At 49.6% G+C, this 18267-nt stretch overlaps 1 protein-coding gene across 3 annotated transcripts in view; it reads left to right on the top strand.

The window, feature by feature from the left end:
* SMARCA2 (SWI/SNF related, matrix associated, actin dependent regulator of chromatin, subfamily a, member 2) overlaps positions 1-18267 on the top strand; it is a 299308-nt gene that overhangs the window by 159342 nt on the left and 121699 nt on the right. For all 3 annotated transcript variants that reach the window (XM_044272604.1, XM_044272612.1, XM_044272595.1), the window contains exons 22-24: positions 2633-2719; positions 13608-13654; positions 15287-15453. In XM_044272604.1, coding sequence (XP_044128539.1) covers positions 2633-2719; positions 13608-13654; positions 15287-15453 — 301 coding nt within the window. The remainder of the gene's footprint in view (positions 1-2632; positions 2720-13607; positions 13655-15286; positions 15454-18267) is intronic.

Below are 18267 nucleotides of genomic sequence, written 5' to 3'. Positions count from 1 at the left end.
TGGGATGTGGTGCTTGTCACGGGCCTTGCACTCTTCTCTAAAGAGATCATTCTGTCCACCTGTATAACCCTTGGGTGCTGTCATACAAACATTAAAAGAATGCCATTGTATTCAAAGGTGTATTCTTTAGATATGAGTAGATGGGCTCTACTTGCTCTCTACTTCGCCGAGCTGGGTGGTGCTCGTTCTCTGGTTTGGCCTGTATATTGTGGTCCCGTTGTGTCGGCATCCACCATGTCCGTTGGCCTTTCCACCTGGGGAGTGTTCGTGGTTATTTGATACGTACCCTTTCGTTCTCCCGTGCACTCGCTTCCCGGCGCAAGTGGTCACTGGGTCGAGAGTGCCGTTTGCAGTGCCACTCGATTTCTGCGTTGGCTCTGGCGGGACTGCTGTTCCCTCGCCTACTACTGTTTCCTCCTCTTCGGGTGTCACGCAGTATGAGTTTTTTCTTTTGGCGCCCCCTCTGCGCTTCAGGCTGGTCCGCTACCGGGTTCGGGCCGCTTTTCTCGGGATGGTCACCCAACTTTTCTTGGGTGCTCGCTTACCCAGGTCTGTAGGACCTCCACCTTGGGTTCTTCAGGGTATTCGCCTTCTGCGTGGCTGTGAACCGGGCGTCTCAGTGAGCGGGGTTCTGCCTTTGAGCTGTCCTATGGCTCCCCTGTTGCCCACTCCTCCTTTCGGTTGGAGGGTGTTATGCCGGCCTCTGTCTCGACTGCCTTTTCTCGCCGGCTCTGCTTGGCTCCCGCTCGGTTCGGCTCGGCTCCCTCCGATGTGGCTTTTGCCCCGGCTGCGCTTCAGTGGCGGTTCCTTCGCTGCCCTCCCCTCTGGGGAGAGCTTGGTTGTTCATGTGGGTGGTTCTGATGTTCCTCTTGGCCTCGTACTGTCTCCCTTGTTCACTCTGGCTGTAACTTGGGAGGACTCCCATTCGGTCGAGATTGTCATTAGATCTCCCACACCGGGACTGTAGGACGTCTTCCTGTGGTGGCTACATCGACATGGACTTTAGCCTGTCTTGTCCTGGCGGTTGCTGGGCGGGCCCTTCGGTTCCTTTCCGTCTGTCCTTCTGCTCCCCCACTCCGGGTGGTTACAGGACAACGTTGCTCGGGGGCCGACGGGTCCAGTTGTGCCGACCGTTCTGCCCGTGTTACTGGTCTGCGCCTGTTCGCATTGGGTTTTTTCCCGCTTGCCCAGGCGACTCTAGCGGGCTCGCTAGTGTTCGCTCCTGGCCGTGTTTTGTCCAGGATCTGTTGTAGGACTTAGGGGTTTTACCGGGGGTTCTGTGGGAAACTGGGCGTTCCCCCACTCTGCCTTTCTCTCTCCATGGTTCTGTCTTTCTCCAGTCCGACCTAGATCTGGGACTGGGACGCTGTTGCTTGAAGTGTCAGCGCTGTCCTTCCCCTTTCAGCGTTCCCCGGCCCTCTGGGCCTGTCAGGACCCTCTTCCGTGGAGCGGCTTGGGGTTCCCTTGTACTGCCCCTGGGTACCATACCATACCCGAGGGTCTTTTGGTGCTGGATAATAGGCTCTCGACTCGGCGTACCTGTCTTGGCTCCGGTCTCAAGAGCTGATGCCCAGGTTTGAATTTTTTGGCGCCAGTGAGATTTGTTTGTTACACGCGGTGTCGATGTCTTTCATCACCGACGTGACAGCGATAGTTCACTTCAGCAACTCACTGGTTAAAATGGCAATTGTCCAGACTTCCTCGGTTTTGCAGGGTCTCTCTACTCCATAGGGGGGTTAATACCAGACGCGTTTCGGGGATTTACGGAAATGACCCCTTCCTCAGTGAGGAAGGGGTCATTTCCGTAAATCCCCGAAACGCGTCTGGTATTAACCCCCCTATGGAGTAGAGAGACCCTGCAAAACCGAGGAAGTCTGGACAATTGCCATTTTAACCAGTGAGTTGCTGAAGTGAACTATCGCTGTCACGTCGGTGATGAAAGACATCGACACCGCGTGTAACAAACAAATCTCACTGGCGCCCAAAAAATTCAAACCTGGGCATCAGCTCTTGAGACCGGAGCCAAGACAGGTACGCCGAGTCGAGAGCCTATTATCCAGCACCAAAAGACCCTCGGGTAAGCCTCTACACATCATCAATAAGCGATCGCTTTGTTACATCAAATACAGCGGGACACCGCTGTGCGCATGAACAGCCTGAGTATTGTATAACGTAAAACTTTCAGGCTGCATACGCTCCCGATCATTGCCAATATTGGCAAGCAAGGACTTTCTGCAGGAGAGGATTACGTACAACACCATACTAACTTTGTATGGGACTTTATACCAAGTAACCAGTGAGTTTATATCTTGTGATCGGTTATTCGAATCCAAAGTTTATATTGGGATCCATGCACACATTGACTATAGTGTCATATTTAATATATTTTTTATCTATTTTGTTTTTATGGTCATTTATAATCTAAGGTTTAATCTTATTGTCAACATTTATTGTATTTTAACATTTTTCTGCAATTTTTTATTTAATATTTGCTGTCATTTTATTGCAATATTACCAATAGTGTTAATAAAGATCCCTTTACTTTTAGAGTGTGCCCCACTTTCATTATTTATAACATTTATATTGTTGCTGGTATTAATAATATAGTTTTTTTTTGTCTATTATCTTATAGGGAAAAGGTGGCGCCAAGACTCTAATGAATACCATCATGCAGCTGCGAAAGATCTGTAACCACCCTTTCATATTCCAACACATTGAGGCAAGTCTAATACTCGGCTGATCACCTAAAACTATGAATCCTCAACAAATCCTTTCAGTAGTAAATGCAGTTATCTCAGGACACAATACTTGCAACTAGGGTTGTTTCGATACCAAAATTTTCATTCGGTTTCGATACCATAAAAAAGTATTGCGATACTTGATACCACAAAAAATATATATATAAAACGCAAAAAAAAAAACCACGTGCATTCCGCATTTTATGGAAAATCCGGCCAATAATCGAACAGTCTTATCCTGTTTTTCGGGGGGACAAGGTGACAAAAAAATAAATAAAAATCGCCTGCTTTTTCTTTTACGGCGTTCACCGCATAGGAGATTTTTTTAAATATTTGAATTTTTTGGACAAGGCAGTGTGTAATATGTTTATTTATTGTTTATATATTTTATTTGGGGAATTAGATTATTTATACTTAATATTTAGATTATTTTTTTTCTATTTCATAACTATTTTTCCCTGGAAACGCTGTTTTGATGTCGGTTGGCGCTGTCTCAGAGTCAGGCTTGAAGTCAAGGGGGCAGCGGCCTCCTTGTTTCAAGTAATGCTCAGCCTGCCCCTTAACCCTAAAAAAACTAAAACGGATAAAGCAAGCTTAAATATACCCCCTTGACTTCAAGCCTGACTCGGAGACAGCGCCAACTGACATTAAAACACTGTTTTTAACAAGTATTAAGAAACACAAAGAGGAAAGAAGAACATGATTAGCAACACACTGGGGGATACTGTAAGGCAGGGTTCCCCAACTCCAGTCCTCAGGGCCCACTTGCCGGTCAGGATTTAGGAGTATCCCACAGAATGAATACCTGTGGTAAATCCTGATGGATGGACACTAATTATATCAGCTGCCCAATACTAAGGAAATCCTGAAAACATGACTGGTAGGTGGGCCCTGAGGACTGGAGTTGAGGACCACTGCTGTAAGGTACTGTGGTCTGTTTAGTATGCATTTTGCAGGTGACAGGTTCCCTTTAAGACAGCTAGAATGTATGTAATGTATATGCATTTTTGGTATATAATTGCTGGCTCCCTTAGTGAAGGGAATTGACCCTCTACTACTCCATAAAATAGGCTGGTACTTCGGTACCAAGGCTGACTTCAGATTCCTATTTTAAAATTGTTTTAAAATACGCAGATAGGAATACCGAAGTCATTCACCGAAGTCTTGCGCAACTTCTGCCGAAACAAAGTTTTGCTGCACAGAGCCCATACATTTTAATGCTGTACGGAACAGCATTACAAATTATGTTTTTTAACAAATAGACTTCGACTCTATGATCCGAAGCTTCATTTGCAAAAGCCTAGTTGGGGAAGATGTACTATGGCTGCATTACAAACGCCAGTCTTGGTATAAAATCCTTTGGTGCAGAATGTGCCAAGTTTATTAAGATGTATTTCAACAGCTAAATTATGCTTTTTCCTCCCCCACATTGATTGTTAAAACTTCACCTTTATTATTTGTGCTTAATAAAACCTACTATATCAATGAGAACCTATAGTTAAAACTTTCAGGGTGAGCTCTAATCTCACTGAGATTCAGTACTATCTTGAGTAGCGTCTGTGGCTGCGCACTGACGCCTCTATTCTGATGCCCTATTAGCTATATTCATTCCCATAGCGCTCACTTCCTGGGCTAAAACTGTAACTTAGAATCTGCCCCCCCGACATGTTTCACCGAATACCAGCGTCTTCAAGGGCTGGGCAGTCTAAGCAGCCACAGACGCTACTGTGGGAGGAAAAGGCGTAATTTAGCTGTTGAAATACAGCCTAAGCTACAATTGGTAATTCCTAACACTGCTCCTCCACAATAGGGTTTTTGTGAATTAATAAGTTTTTCTCGCCCAATTCCTTGGGGGACACAGGAAAACCTTGGGTATAGCTCATCTCCATAGGAGGCGTGACACTAAGTAAAAGACTGTTAAGCCCCTCCTCCAGCAGCTATACCCTCAGCCTGGAGAGAGAGACTTCCAGTTTTTTGCTTAGTGTCAAGGAGGCAAGACACTCTCTGCACTGCAGAGCTGTCTCTGAAAAGATTTATATTTTTTTATTTTATTTTTTTCATTTGTTTTTTTCCACAGGGACAACAGAGTCGCAGTAGACCTCTCTGTTTTCCCGGGGTTGAGCTGCGCCAGGGCCGGTTATCCGCCCGGCTGCCTCCCCCACAGAAGAAAAGGAGGACCAGGGCAGCCCATGCTCCCCTGCATCCCGCCAGCACTGGGTCGCCCACCTGCAAGCCCCTCTCCAGCTACTGCCACTTCTCTGCCAGTGGCTGAAGGGGCGTCCCCAGCTGGATGGACAAGAGGGTGAAGACATCGCATGGTGAGGTGGCTAGTGCAGCCGTTCCGCTCCGTTCCCGTTCCTGTTAGGGTCCTGCCCTTACTGTCTCTGCTGGCCTCCGTTGTCCCGATTCAGGGGCGGGCCTGGCGCCCTGTCGGTTTGGGTACTGAGCGGCGCTCATGGGGGGGGGGGGGGGGGGTTGCTTAGGAACGGCCGGGTATATGCGACCGCTGGTTCGCGTAAGGGCCGTTCTTCCTACCTTCCTTTCGGCTGTCCTACCTTCGCCTCCGCTTGCGGCGGGGGACATGGAGTCGTACGGGGCATATGGTGGGTTCGGCGGCATGTGGGATTTGAATCGCGCGCGTGAAAATATTTTTCGGCGGGGGGCCGAGTTTTCGTTGCCGCCTTCCTGTGCTTTTGGCCTTCAGTCAAGGGGCGGACGTCCTTCTTCCCGCTCCTCACTAGTCCCGCCTCCTCTCGTGCCTGCTTGCTACTGTGATCGGTCTCACTGCAGGACGGATCTTTGCCTCAGGTTGGCGCTGCCGTTCTTCTGCTGTTGCCGCTGCCGTCTGCTCCCACTGTGATCTGGTAGGACTGTTGACCCTCTCTACCACTGCAGCCCCCTGGCCTGGACGCAGTTTATAATATTGCTCCAACCAACATGTCTGACCCCTTAGTGCCTGTGGGACCTTGGTATCATACCTGCACCGCGTGTAAGGCGCCCCTTCCTCAAGGGCAGTCTGACCCGCATTGCTCGCTTTGCAAAGACCCATCACAGGGTCCGCTATCTGTTGTCACCCCCTGGCCTCTTGGATCCCCCTGACTGGGCTAGATCCCTCTCCCAGGCTGTGGTTAGTCTCACTAGCGTTGTGGGCCGACTTGCAGATGTGTTGCCATTACCGCAGCCGGATGATTCCCCTGCTGGGCCCTCCGGGTCCGCTTTCTTAGCCGACCCGTCTGAGTCTCTCTCTGCAGGCGACACCTCCAGAGCCCGTCAATCCCAGAAACGGCCAAGGGCGGATCACCGGTCATCCTCGGATGCTTCGGTATCCCCCCCAAGGGTGCGCTCTCAGTCGGGTCCTTCCTCATTGCAGGATTTGCCCTCTGAAGGGGAGCTAGTCGATTCCGATTGGGATTTGGACTCGGCACTGCCTTCAAAGCTGGCTTCTGCCGTGGGCCATCTTATCAACAATATCCGTGCAGAGCTGTCTCTGAAAAGATTTTTATTTTTTATTTTTTTATTTTATTTTTTTCATTTGTTTTTTTCCACAGGGACAACAGAGTCGCAGTAGACCTCTCTGTTTTCCCGGGGTTGAGCTGCGCCAGGGCCGGTTATCCGCCCTGCTGCCTCCCCCACAGAAGAAAAGGAGGACCAGGGCAGCCCATGCTCCCCTGCATCCCGCCAGCACTGGGTCGCCCACCTGCAAGCCCCTCTCCAGCTACTGCCACTTCTGTGCCAGTGGCTGAAGGGGCGTCAACCAACATGTCTGACCCCTTAGTGCCTGTGGGACCTTGGTATCATACCTGCACCGCCTGTAAGGCGCCCCTTCCTCAAGGGCAGTCTGACCCGCATTGCTCGCTTTGCAAAGACCCATCGCAGGGTCCGCTATCTGTTGTGTCACCCCCTGGCCTCTTGGATCCCCCTGACTGGGCTAAATCCCTCTCCCAGGCTGTGGTTAGTCTCACTAGCGTTGTGGGCCGACTTGCAGATGTGTTGCCATTGCCGCAGCCGGATGATTCCCCTGCTGGGCCCTCCGGGTCCGCTTTCTTAGCCGACCCGTCTGAGTCTCTCTCTGCAGGCGACACCTCCAGAGCCTGTCAATCCCAGAAACGGCCAAGGGCGGATCACCGGTCATCCTCGGATGCTTCGGTATCCCCCCCAAGGGTGCGCTCTCAGTCGGGTCCTTCCTCATTGCAGGATTTGCCCTCTGAAGGGGAGCTAGTCGATTCCGATTGGGATATGGACTCGGCACTGCCTTCAAAGCTGGCTTCCGCCGTGGGCCATCTTATCAACAATATCCGTGATACCTTTAAGATTCACGATGATCCTCCTGATCCTGAAAAAAACAGTGTTTCCTTTTTTCGCCAGAAGCAGGCGTCTGCGGTTTTTCCCCTCCATGCTGACTTTTCGTCAGTGGTTTCTAAGGCCTGGGCCCGTCCTGATGCACGTTTTACCCCGCCGAAAAAGTTAGATGTCTGTTATCCGTTCCCGGTGGATTGCATTACAAACTGGGCGTCACCTCCTAAGGTCGACCCCCCCTGTGGCCCGTTTGTCCAAGAGCACGGCTATTCCCGTCGCAGATGGTTCTTCCTTACAATCCACTGAGGATCGCCGTATAGAGGCCCTTACAAAGGGTATCTTTGCGGCCTCCGGGTCCGCTCTTAGGCCGGTCTTTGCCTCGCTTGGGCTGGAAAAGCGGTTTCAGAGTGGGCGTCTCAGCTGGATCTGGAGCTTGAATCCGACGTCCCTATTCAAGACCTCCGTGCTCTGGCTCAACTTATCGTTCAGGCCGGTAAATTTGTCTGTGAAGCATCCCTGGATGCGGGGGCTCTCATTGCCCGTTCATCTGCCCTGGCCGTTTCGGCTAGGAGGGAGCTTTGGTTAAAGGTTTGGTCGGCGGACGCCACGTCAAAGCGGTCTCTTACTAGCCTTCCCTTCACTGGTTCTCGTTTGTTCGGGACCCGCTTGGATGAAATCATCTCTGAAGCCACGGGGGGGAAGAGTACTCATCTTCCCCAATCTAAGGCTAGGAGCGCCACTCGTGGTCGTCCCACCTTCTCCCGCTTCAGGTCTTCTCGTAGGGCTCCCGCACCTCGCACCACTTCAGGTCCATCCACTAACTCTGTCCAGGACAGGCGTAAAAAAACTTTTTTTCGGACCCAGCCCTCCTGGCGCAAGTCGCAACCTGCTCGCCCTCCCGCGGCCAAGCAGACCCCCGCCTGAAGGTGCGCCCCCACCCACCCGGGTGGGGGGACGTCTCCTCCTGTTCAGGGACTTCTGGCAGGCGCACGTCTCCGACGCCTGGGCCCTCGAAGTTGTGTCTTCCGGGTACAAACTCGAGTTTGCGTCCCTTCCCCCAGTTCGGTTCTTTCGTTCCCGGGTTCCCCAGGATCCCCGAGGGGCGGCCGATTTCTTTACTGCCGTTCACACCCTTCTGGACAAAGGGGTCATCGCCCCGGTTCCTATGGGAGACAGATTCAAGGGGTTCTATTCAAACCTTTTTGTGGTCCCCAAAAAGGAGGGTTCGGTTCGTCCCATTCTGGATCTAAAACGGCTGAACCGTTTCCTTCGTCTTCAGCGATTCCGGATGGAGTCTCTCAGGTCGGTGGTGGCCTCTCTGACACGGCCAGTCCTGATAGCCCCGGACTGGCCGTGTCGTCCTTGGTACGCCGACCTTATGTTGCTTCTGGCAGACGCTCCCTTGCCTCTGCCTCTCAGAGAAGACCTCCTCTCTCAGGGGCCGATCTTCCACCAGCATTTAGGGTCGCTACGTTTAGCGGCGTGGCTATTGAAACCGCGGTCTTGACGCGGCGGGGGTTTTCTGCTGACGTGGTCCGTACCATGATTCGTGCGCGTAAACCACTTCAGGTCCATCCACTAACTCTGTCCAGGACAGGCGTAAAAAAACTTTTTTTCGGACCCAGCCCTCCTGGCACAAGTCGCAACCTGCTCGCCCTCCCGCGGCCAAGCAGACCCCCGCCTGAAGGTGCGCCCCCACCCACCCGGGTGGGGGGACGTCTCCTCCTGTTCAGGGACTTCTGGCAGGCGCACGTCTCCGACGCCTGGGCCCTCGAAGTTGTGTCTTCCGGGTACAAACTCGAGTTTGCGTCCCTTCCCCCAGTTCGGTTCTTTCGTTCCCGGGTTCCCCAGGATCCCCGAGGGGCGGCCGATTTCTTTACTGCCGTTCACACCCTTCTGGACAAAGGGGTCATCGCCCCGGTTCCTATGGGAGACAGATTCAAGGGGTTCTATTCGAACCTTTTTGTGGTCCCCAAAAAGGAGGGTTCGGTTCGTCCCATTCTGGATCTAAAACGGCTGAACCGTTTCCTTCGTCTTCAGCGATTCCGGATGGAGTCTCTCAGGTCGGTGGTGGCCTCTCTGGAAAAGGGGGAGTTCCTGGCATCTATCGACATCCAGGACGCCTACCTTCATATTCCAATCGCGCAGTGTCATCAGTGCTTTCTGCGCTTTGCAGTGGGATCCGACCACTACCAGTTCGTTGCCCTCCCCTTCGGGCTGGCGACGGCCCCTCGTGTTTTCACGAAGGTCCTTGCCCCTGTCCTCGCCTTACTTCGTTCCAGGGGAGTTTTTCTACTTCCGTATCTGGACGATCTCCTAATCAAGGCGCCTTCTCTGTCACTGACTTCCACCAGTGTGGATCTCTCGCTACAAACCTTACGCCGGTTCGGTTGGATTATCAACCTCCCCAAATCCTCTCTTGTTCCATCCAGGCAATTGGTCTTTCTGGGGATGCTGCTGGATACGGATGCAGCGGTGGTTCGACTTCCGTCGGAGAAGCGCCAGCTCCTTCATCGGTCGGTTCGGAGCCTTCTGTCCCTCCGCCATCCTTCCTTCCGGTTCAGCATGCGGGTCTTGGGACAGATGGTGTCCTGCTTCGAAGCGATTCCTTACGCACAGTATCACTCCCGCACCTTTCAGACGGCCATTCTGTCCGCCTGGGACAAGTCCCAGGAGAGTCTGGATCGACATTTTCCCCTTTCCCCCCAGGTTTGCTCCTCTCTCCTCTGGTGGCTGCGAACCCCTCTCCAGGGGAAGTCTTTCCTGCCAATAACTTGGTTGGTGATTACCACCGATGCCAGTCTGCGGGGTTGGGGGGGAGTGTTTCCTCCTCGGTCCGTCCAAGGCACTTGGTCTCCATCGGAGTCCAGACTGCCGATCAACGTTCTGGAGCTGAGGGCCATCCTCCTCTCGCTCCGGCATTGGACTTCGTTGCTTCGGGGTCGCCCAGTTCGGGTCCAATCGGACAATGCCACGGCTGTGGCGTACATAAATCATCAGGGGGGCACTCGCAGCGCGGCGGCGATGAGGGAGGTGTCTCTAATCCTTCGCTGGGCGGAGGTTCATGTTCCTGCCCTTTCGGCCATTTACATCCCGGGGGTGGACAATTGGGCGGCGGATTTCCTCAGCCGGACGACGATCGACCCGGGAGAGTGGTCTCTGCACCCCGACGTCTTCGAGTCTCTTTGTCTCCGTTGGGGTCGTCCGGACGTGGATCTCATGGCCTCCAGATTCAACCACAAACTTCCCACCTACATGGCCAGGGCCAAGGATCTGGACGCTTACGGCGCGGACGCGCTCGTCCTCCCCTGGACGGAGTTTTCGCTCCTCTACGTGTTTCCGCCCCTGCCTCTTCTTCCGCGGGTCCTTCGGAAGATCGCGGCGGAGGGCACGCCAGCGATCCTGATAGCCCCAGACTGGCCGTGTCGTCCTTGGTACGCCGACCTTATGTTGCTTCTGGCAGACGCTCCCTTGCCTCTGCCTCTCAGAGAAGACCTCCTCTCTCAGGGGCCGATCTTCCACCAGCATTTAGGGTCGCTACGTTTAGCGGCGTGGCTATTGAAACCGCGGTCTTGACGCGGCGGGGGTTTTCTGCTGACGTGGTCCGTACCATGATTCGTGCGCGTAAACCGGCATCGTCCAGGATTTATTACCGGACCTGGCGGGCCTATTTAACTTTCTGCGAGACCTTGGGGATTCCTCCGCTGCGGTTTTCCCTTCCCACGGTTTTATCCTTTTTGCAGTCTGGTCTGGATCTGGGCTTGGGTCTTAGTACCCTGAAGGGTCAGATATCGGCTCTTTCGGTCCTTTTTCAGCGCCCTCTGGCTCCGCTCGGTCCAGTTAAGACCTTTCTGCAGGGGGTTGCTCACTGTGCTCCCCCGTATCGCCCTTCCGTTCCTGCTTGGGATCTTAACGTTGTACTGACGGCTCTCCAATCTTCCCCTTTCGAGCCTCTGCGCAAGGTTTCCCCTCGCTTGTTGTCTTGCAAAGTTTTCTTCCTCGTCGCCATCACGTCTCTTCGGCGTGTGTCTGAGTTGGCGGCTCTTTCTTGCGTGGAGCCCTTCTTGGTTTTTCACCAGGACAAGGTGGTTCTCCGCCCAGTTCCAGATTTTCTTCCGAAGGTGGTGTCCGCCTTTCATCTGAATGAAGATATTGTCCTTCCTTCTCTGTGCCCGTCCCCGTCTCATCCTCGGGAACGGGATCTTCACCGTCTGGATGTTGTTCGGGCTCTGAGGATCTACCTGGATGTGACCAGACCCTTTCGACGCTCGGATTCTCTGTTTGTGGTTCCGGAGGGTCCGCGCAGGGGGCTGGCGGCGTCTAAGGTGGTTGTTGCCCGCTTCCTCAAGATGGCTATCATTGAGGCTTACCGTGCTAAGGGCAGGGAACCGCCCTTTGGTGTTACCGCTCATTCTACCAGAGCGGTCGGGGCTTCCTGGGCTCAGCGTCATCGTGCTTCGGCTGAACAGTTGTGCAAAGCGGCCACCTGGTCTTCTTTGCACACGTTCACCAAGTTTTACAGGGTGAACACTTATGCATCGGCGGATGCTGCTTTGGGCCGCCTGGTCTTGCAGGCGGCGGTGCCTTAATGCCTATGGTGCTTTTGTTTGCCTTGGATTGTGGTCCCTCCCTATTTGTGGACTGCTTTTGAACGTCCCAAGGTTTTCCTGTGTCCCCCAAGGAATTGGGCGAGAAAACGAGATTTTTGTATAACTTACCAGTAAAATCTCTTTCTCGCTCTTCCTTGGGGGACACAGCACCCACCCATTGTTTTGGTTGCCCTGACGGGTGTTTTTGACTTGTTGGTGTTGCTTTGGTTACTCCTTGCCTTTGTTTTTCACTACTTGGGCACATAACTGGAAGTCTCTCTCTCCAGGCTGAGGGTATAGCTGCTGGAGGAGGGGCTTAACAGTCTTTTACTTAGTGTCACGCCTCCTATGGAGATGAGCTATACCCAAGGTTTTCCTGTGTCCCCCAAGGAAGAGCGAGAAAGAGATTTTACTGGTAAGTTATACAAAAATCTCGTTTTTAAGAGGCACAGTCTGTCGGAGGCCACACCCCTCTGAAGCCCCACGCACTTCCCAACCTATTTAATTTAGGCATGGTGCTGAATCTTCTTAAAGACTGGCGATATGGTTCTCCTTGGTAGATACGTCTTTGCACACCAGTCACTTACAAAAAGTAGTGAGAGATGTTATAGGTTAAAAATTATGGTTTAAATATGGCATGCACCATAATCCGCGACTTTTTTTTACACTACTGTTGCGCAATGAAACATTTGATGTCTACCACAGTCTGTTGAATCTTAATTGTGTGTTTAACTTCACACCAGATTAAAGCATATATACTGCTTTATGGTTAATATCACTTTTGCAGGTATGGTTTGCAGTGGTTGGTCATCCATCAAGACTCCTGACCTTTGTAGAAGACACTCATGAACATTCTGAATTGCCTTCTGATGTTTCAAAAATACTTTACAAACAAATCTTTGAGAGAAGTTTTTCTTCTTGTCCTGACTTGATCTAGGTCTTCATTTAAAGGGAACCTGTCATCAACTTTATGCTGCCCATACTTTCGGCAGAATAAAGTAGAGACAGGTGAGTTGATTTCAGCGGTCTGTCATTTATAAGTTAAAAGTAAGTGTTTGATGAGAACCAACTTCACAATCATTGCAGACTGGGCCTGGAAATGAGTCACGGCCACCTGAGAAGAGTCATGGTTATTCATGAAGTCATGCTCTCCTGCCCACCTGCTGATGACTGACAGTCTTCTACCTAGTTTTCTCCCTTTCTCTTTAGGAGAGAACTGCCAATCATCAGCAGGAGATTATGAATAACCAGGACTCTTCTCAGGTAGATTTGACTCTTTTCAAGGTCGGACTGCAATGATTATGATACAGGTTCTCGGCAACCACTTACTTTTAGCTCATGAGTGACACATCGCTGACATCAGCATTTCTCTTACTAATTTATGCTGCCTTCAGTAAAGTCAGCATAAAGTTGATGACTGGTTCCCTTTAAGCATCAGTAACATTTCGGTGATCAGTGGGGTTCTAAGTGCAGAGACACCTTCTCTAGAACGAGGGGAGAAGTGCGCACATATCACACCCTCTCCTCCCTGTTGAGGATGGAATCTGGACAGGCCCATAGACTTCTATGAAGCCCATCTTGTGCAGCGAGGAGAGAGCACTTCTCCCCTCGTTCTAGATCACAGCTTTTGATAAGTCTATAATACATCAAAAGTTGTGTGAAACATTAGTGACGTTTTGTGTCCTCAACATTCAGCCGTTTTATTGCCCAATCTTGTCTGCAAGCTAAAAGTGTTCTCTGCAATATTTCTGTAAAATTGTTACAGAAACCATAGTGATGGGCACTATGATCAAGCTTTTCTTCTGTTTGCTTTTATCATTTATGTTTTAGTTGTCTTCCTTTTAAGTTCCACCAAGTTGCAATTGACTAAACTGAATTTGAAGCAAAGATCTGGGAATTGGTTTTCAAATGTCAAGTTTTTAGAGTACAACCAAAACTGCATACAAAATATCGTTTTTTCTTTATTTTTTGTTTTGTTTTACAGGAATCCTTTGCTGAACATCTGGGATACGCTAATGGGATCATCAACGGGTAACTTATTTTCATAAATGTAATCTTACAATAAAGATACATAATTTGATAGCGGTTGTCCAGCAGCGAAAATTTTAGGGAAAAGGGATCCAGGTGAGCTAAAATGAGAAATGAAGCAATTCTCACCTCACTGTTCATGTTCCTATGTTTACAGGTACCCCTCCCTGCTTTCCTCATCGCACAGGAAATGCCCACTGAGCTGATCACCGGTTGACCCACATCATTTCTTTTGGCTGGAGATGGATTGACTGAGCAGGCATATCCTGTGTGTTGAGACAGGAATAGCAGGAACCTAGTAAGAGCTCATGCACCCGACCGTATGTATTTTGCAGTAGGCAAAACACAGATCTGCAAACATCCGTGTTTGTTTGTTTTTTTGCCGGTCCGCAAAACGGACAAGAATAGCACGTTTTTTTTGTGAAACGTACATACGGACACGGAATGCACAAGGAGTCATTTCCGTATTTTTTTTTTTAAGCCCCATCGACATGAATGGTTCCACATACGAACCTGTAAAAAAACGGAACGAAATTGGAAGAAAAATATGTTCGTGTGTGTGGTGGAAATAACCTCGCCACTGGGTTTTGGAGGGGCCTGTTTGCCAGCATTTTGCCTCAGGATTATGGCCCATATACTAAAACTTTGAAGGAGAAGGTAGACCAGCCGCACAGCCTAAATCTGTGGAACTGCTTTGGGCAGGGAAGCCATGCTTGCGGCTGGTCAAATGTGACTTCCATGGAATTCATGAACCCCTGCTCAGATCTGGGTGATTTCTGGATATGTTGTTTGCCCAGATCAGAGCTATCCAGGGATGTTTTTGCAGATATGTGGGGCTTTGGGGTGTTTTCTGTGTTTTGGGGGAAAATGTGTGTTTTCTGTCTGTGAGTGATTTGGTTAGCCCATTGTGTTTGGTAATTGTATCACAGGCAGAGCCCATTGTGTTTGTTAATTGTATCACAGGCAGCGGGAGGGGGAGGGTTGTGTACAATTGTCTCCATACTGTAAATGCATGTGATTGGCTAATGTACAAAACTGTCTGTCTTCCACAAGGTTCCCAGGGGAGTGTCCCTTGCTGGAAGACCTGCATAAAAGGCTGACATGTAGCGCCATTAAAGAGTTCCTGTTTTACCATAGAGCCTTGTCTCATGTGTGTGGGAAAAAGGTTGCATCTACACTGGGGAATGCTATACACTGTATACTCCCCTGGCTATATTCTTTTAAGAGCTTGTTCCTGCATCGCTCTCTGAAGGAAGAGAGGTGCACCGACTGGAACCTGGAAGCCTTGTCGTAGGTCCAGGGTGGGTAGAAGACGGCGAGATCCCAACCAAGCTGCAGCGGTTTGTGGGGTCGACAGTGCTTACGGTGTCAAGTGTAATGCTTGGAGCCCTCGGGAAGCACTAGGAGCATTCATCAACAGAGGTACCCATTCAGGGTGCCAGGAGATCCGTTACAGTGTGCATGAGCACTAAGTGTTAGAACTGGAGCGACATAGGATTGTTGAAGGGAATGTGCTTTCATTTTTCTAAACCTCTGAGTCCTTTGCCAATCTTTTTTCATCAAACCATATAATAATGACTCTCGGGCACCATTATAGATATGATATAGTGATAATTATTGATATTCTTTTGTTAGGCCTGATCTCTACAGAACTTCAGGAAAGTTTGAATTACTTGATCGAATACTACCAAAGCTTCGAGCCACAAATCACAGGGTTTTGCTGTTCTGTCAGATGACTTCACTCATGACTATCATGGAAGACTACTTTGCTTTTCGAAGCTTTCTTTACCTTCGACTTGATGGTTTGTATCTGTTGCTTGTTAAGTTTATCATATGAACAATTGCACCTTTACAGCTGTCTAGTGCTGCCCCCCATTTCCCTACAATTAAATATGGGGGAATAATATGTGGTTTAATCTGCAGGTGGCATGTGATGGAGCAGGAGGAGCTGAGTAGATGGATAAATAGTTTTAAGAATAAAGATTTAGTGGAACTTATTCATTTAAAGGGGTATTTTGAGGTTTTTTTTTTCATGTTTTTTTTTCCACTGCTTGCCTAGTAACCACCACCTGTCGCTAGCACTGTACAGCAAACAAGACTACCCTGCCCCCTAACCAGGCCAGCTATGCCTGTGCACTCAGGCAGCCTTGGGCTCTTACTGCCGATATCCTGAACCAGGAGCATTTCATTTAACCACAGCGCTGGCTCGGTAGACACCTTTTAATAAATATCAATTCAAAAGTCTCAAGGGGGGAACATGAAATAAAAAATAAATCTTGAAATACCGCTTTAAATCTTAGCTTTTTCTATGCTTAGGAGTTCAGTGGGTGGTCCTATCAGAGATTGACAGCCTTGACCACCCACTGGAATCCTAAATCCAGAATAAGCAGGGATGTAAATAAATAAAATAAGTTACACTGAATCTTTTCCCACAAAACTACTCTATTTTTTGGACTATAACGCACCTGACTGCAAGATGCTCCCAGGTTTAGGGCGCATTCACACAACCATAGTGTTTTGCGGTCCGCAAATTGCTGATCTGCAAAAGACGGATTCCTGGTTCTTGTGCGTTCCACACATGGCCGCCACTATCATAGAAAATGACTATTCTTGCCCACAGTTGTGGACAAGAATAGGACATGCTCTGTCTTTTTTTGCGGGGTCATAGAACAGAACTACAGATGCGGACAGCACATCTTTTGCGGCCCCACATGTGTAAATGAGCCCTTAGAAGACCGAAAATGGGTAAAAAATATTTTCTCGTGAATGGCATTGGGGGATACAGCACCATGGGTATATGCCCAGCAGCTGCCACTAGGAGGCTGACACTAGAAAGGAAAAGTGTTAGCTCCACCCAGATGGGCTATACTCTCTGCACAGACATTAACCACTTAAGGACCACAGGTTTATACTCCCCTAGTGACCAGGACCTTTTTTACAAATCGGCACTTCACAACTTTAACGGTTTATTGCTCGGTCATGCAACTTGGCACCCAAATGAATTTTACCTCCTTTTCTTCTCAAATTCTTGTCACACATGTGGTATCGCCGTACTCAGAAGAAGTAGGGCAATGTGTTTTGGGGTGTCTTTTCACACATACCTATCCTGTGTGTGAGAAATATCTCTTTTATACAAAGTTGTCAATTTACAGAGATATTTCTCTCACCCAGCATGGGTATATGTAAAAATAAACCCCAAAACACATTGCCCTACTTCTTCTGAGTAAGGCGATACCACATGTGTGACACTTTTTTGCAGCCAAGATGCGCAAAGGGGCCCAAATTCCAATGGGTACCTTTAGGATTTCACAGGGCATTTTTACACATTTGGATTCCGTGAGGGGTATGGTGAGTTCATGTAAGATTTTATTTTTTGGGACAAGTTCGTGGAATATGAGACTTTGGTTTTTTTTTAATTACAATTTCCACTAACTTGTGGCAAAAAAAAAATCATTTTTTTACGGTGTTTTTGCAGTGATCAGAAAAAAAATATTTGTCACTGCGGTGGGGCAGACTGAACGCAAGTGTGCGCACAAGATCAAGCCTGATCGGGCGAACACTGTGTTTTTATGTAGAGCCTAAGGTGACCCTAATGTACTGATATAGATCTGATTGCGATCAGTCTTGATCAGATCACTTACAGATACTATATAGTACTAGTGCTGATTAGCGACAGCGATGACGCTAATGAGTGACTGCGGTGGGCTGGGCGCTAACTACCTAACAAGTAGCTAACTAACTGGCAGTGATAAGGGACCCTTAGGCCCCATTCACACGTCCGCAATTCTGTTCCGCATTTTGCAGAGCGGAATTGCGGACCCATTCATTTCTATGGGGACAGACTTTGTCCTGCTCGGATCCTGAATTGCGGATCTGCACTTCCGGGTCCGCAAAAATATAGAACATGTCCTATTCTTGTCCGCAATTGCGGACAAGTAAAGGCATTTTCTATATAGTTCTGGCAATGTGCGCATCCGCAAAATGCGGCAAGCACATTGCCGGTGTCCGTGTTTTGCGGATCAGTGCATCTGCAAAACACATACGGACGTCTGAATGGAGCCTTACGGGGGGTGATCAATGACAGGAGGGTGATCAGGGAGTCTGTATGGGGTGATCAGGGGTTAATAAGTGACTGGGCGGGGGGGTGTAGTGTAGTGTAGTGTTCTACTTGGTGCTACTTACAGAGCTGCCTGTGTCCTCTGGTGGTCGATCCAAGCAAAAGGGACCACCAGAGGACCAGGTAGCAGGTATATCAGACGCTGTTAACAAAACAGCGTCTAATATACCTTTCTGATGCAATTTTTTTAATTTATTTTTTAAAGTCTACAGCCTGCCAGCGAATGATCATCGCTGGCAGGCTGTAGTTTAACTTCTCAGCTGCGCGCCGCTGTGAACATGCGCGTTCACGCAAAATCTCAGGTCTCGCAAGATGACGCCAATAGGCGTCGCTGAGACCTGAGAGTGCCGCCACACTGACGCCTTTCAGCGTTAATGTGACGACAAGAGGTTAAACTAACCAGTTTGTCTAGTGTCCATAGGAGACAGACATGACCTGCTCTGTTTTTTTGCAGGTCTTGCTGCTTTTTTTTTTTTTTCTCTTCTGCAGGTCTTGGCCT

Source organism: Bufo gargarizans, chromosome 1, assembly GCF_014858855.1.
Source record: "Bufo gargarizans isolate SCDJY-AF-19 chromosome 1, ASM1485885v1, whole genome shotgun sequence".
NCBI classification, from domain to species: domain Eukaryota; kingdom Metazoa; phylum Chordata; class Amphibia; order Anura; family Bufonidae; genus Bufo; species Bufo gargarizans.
This window is presented reverse-complemented; position numbering and strand designations above follow the sequence as displayed.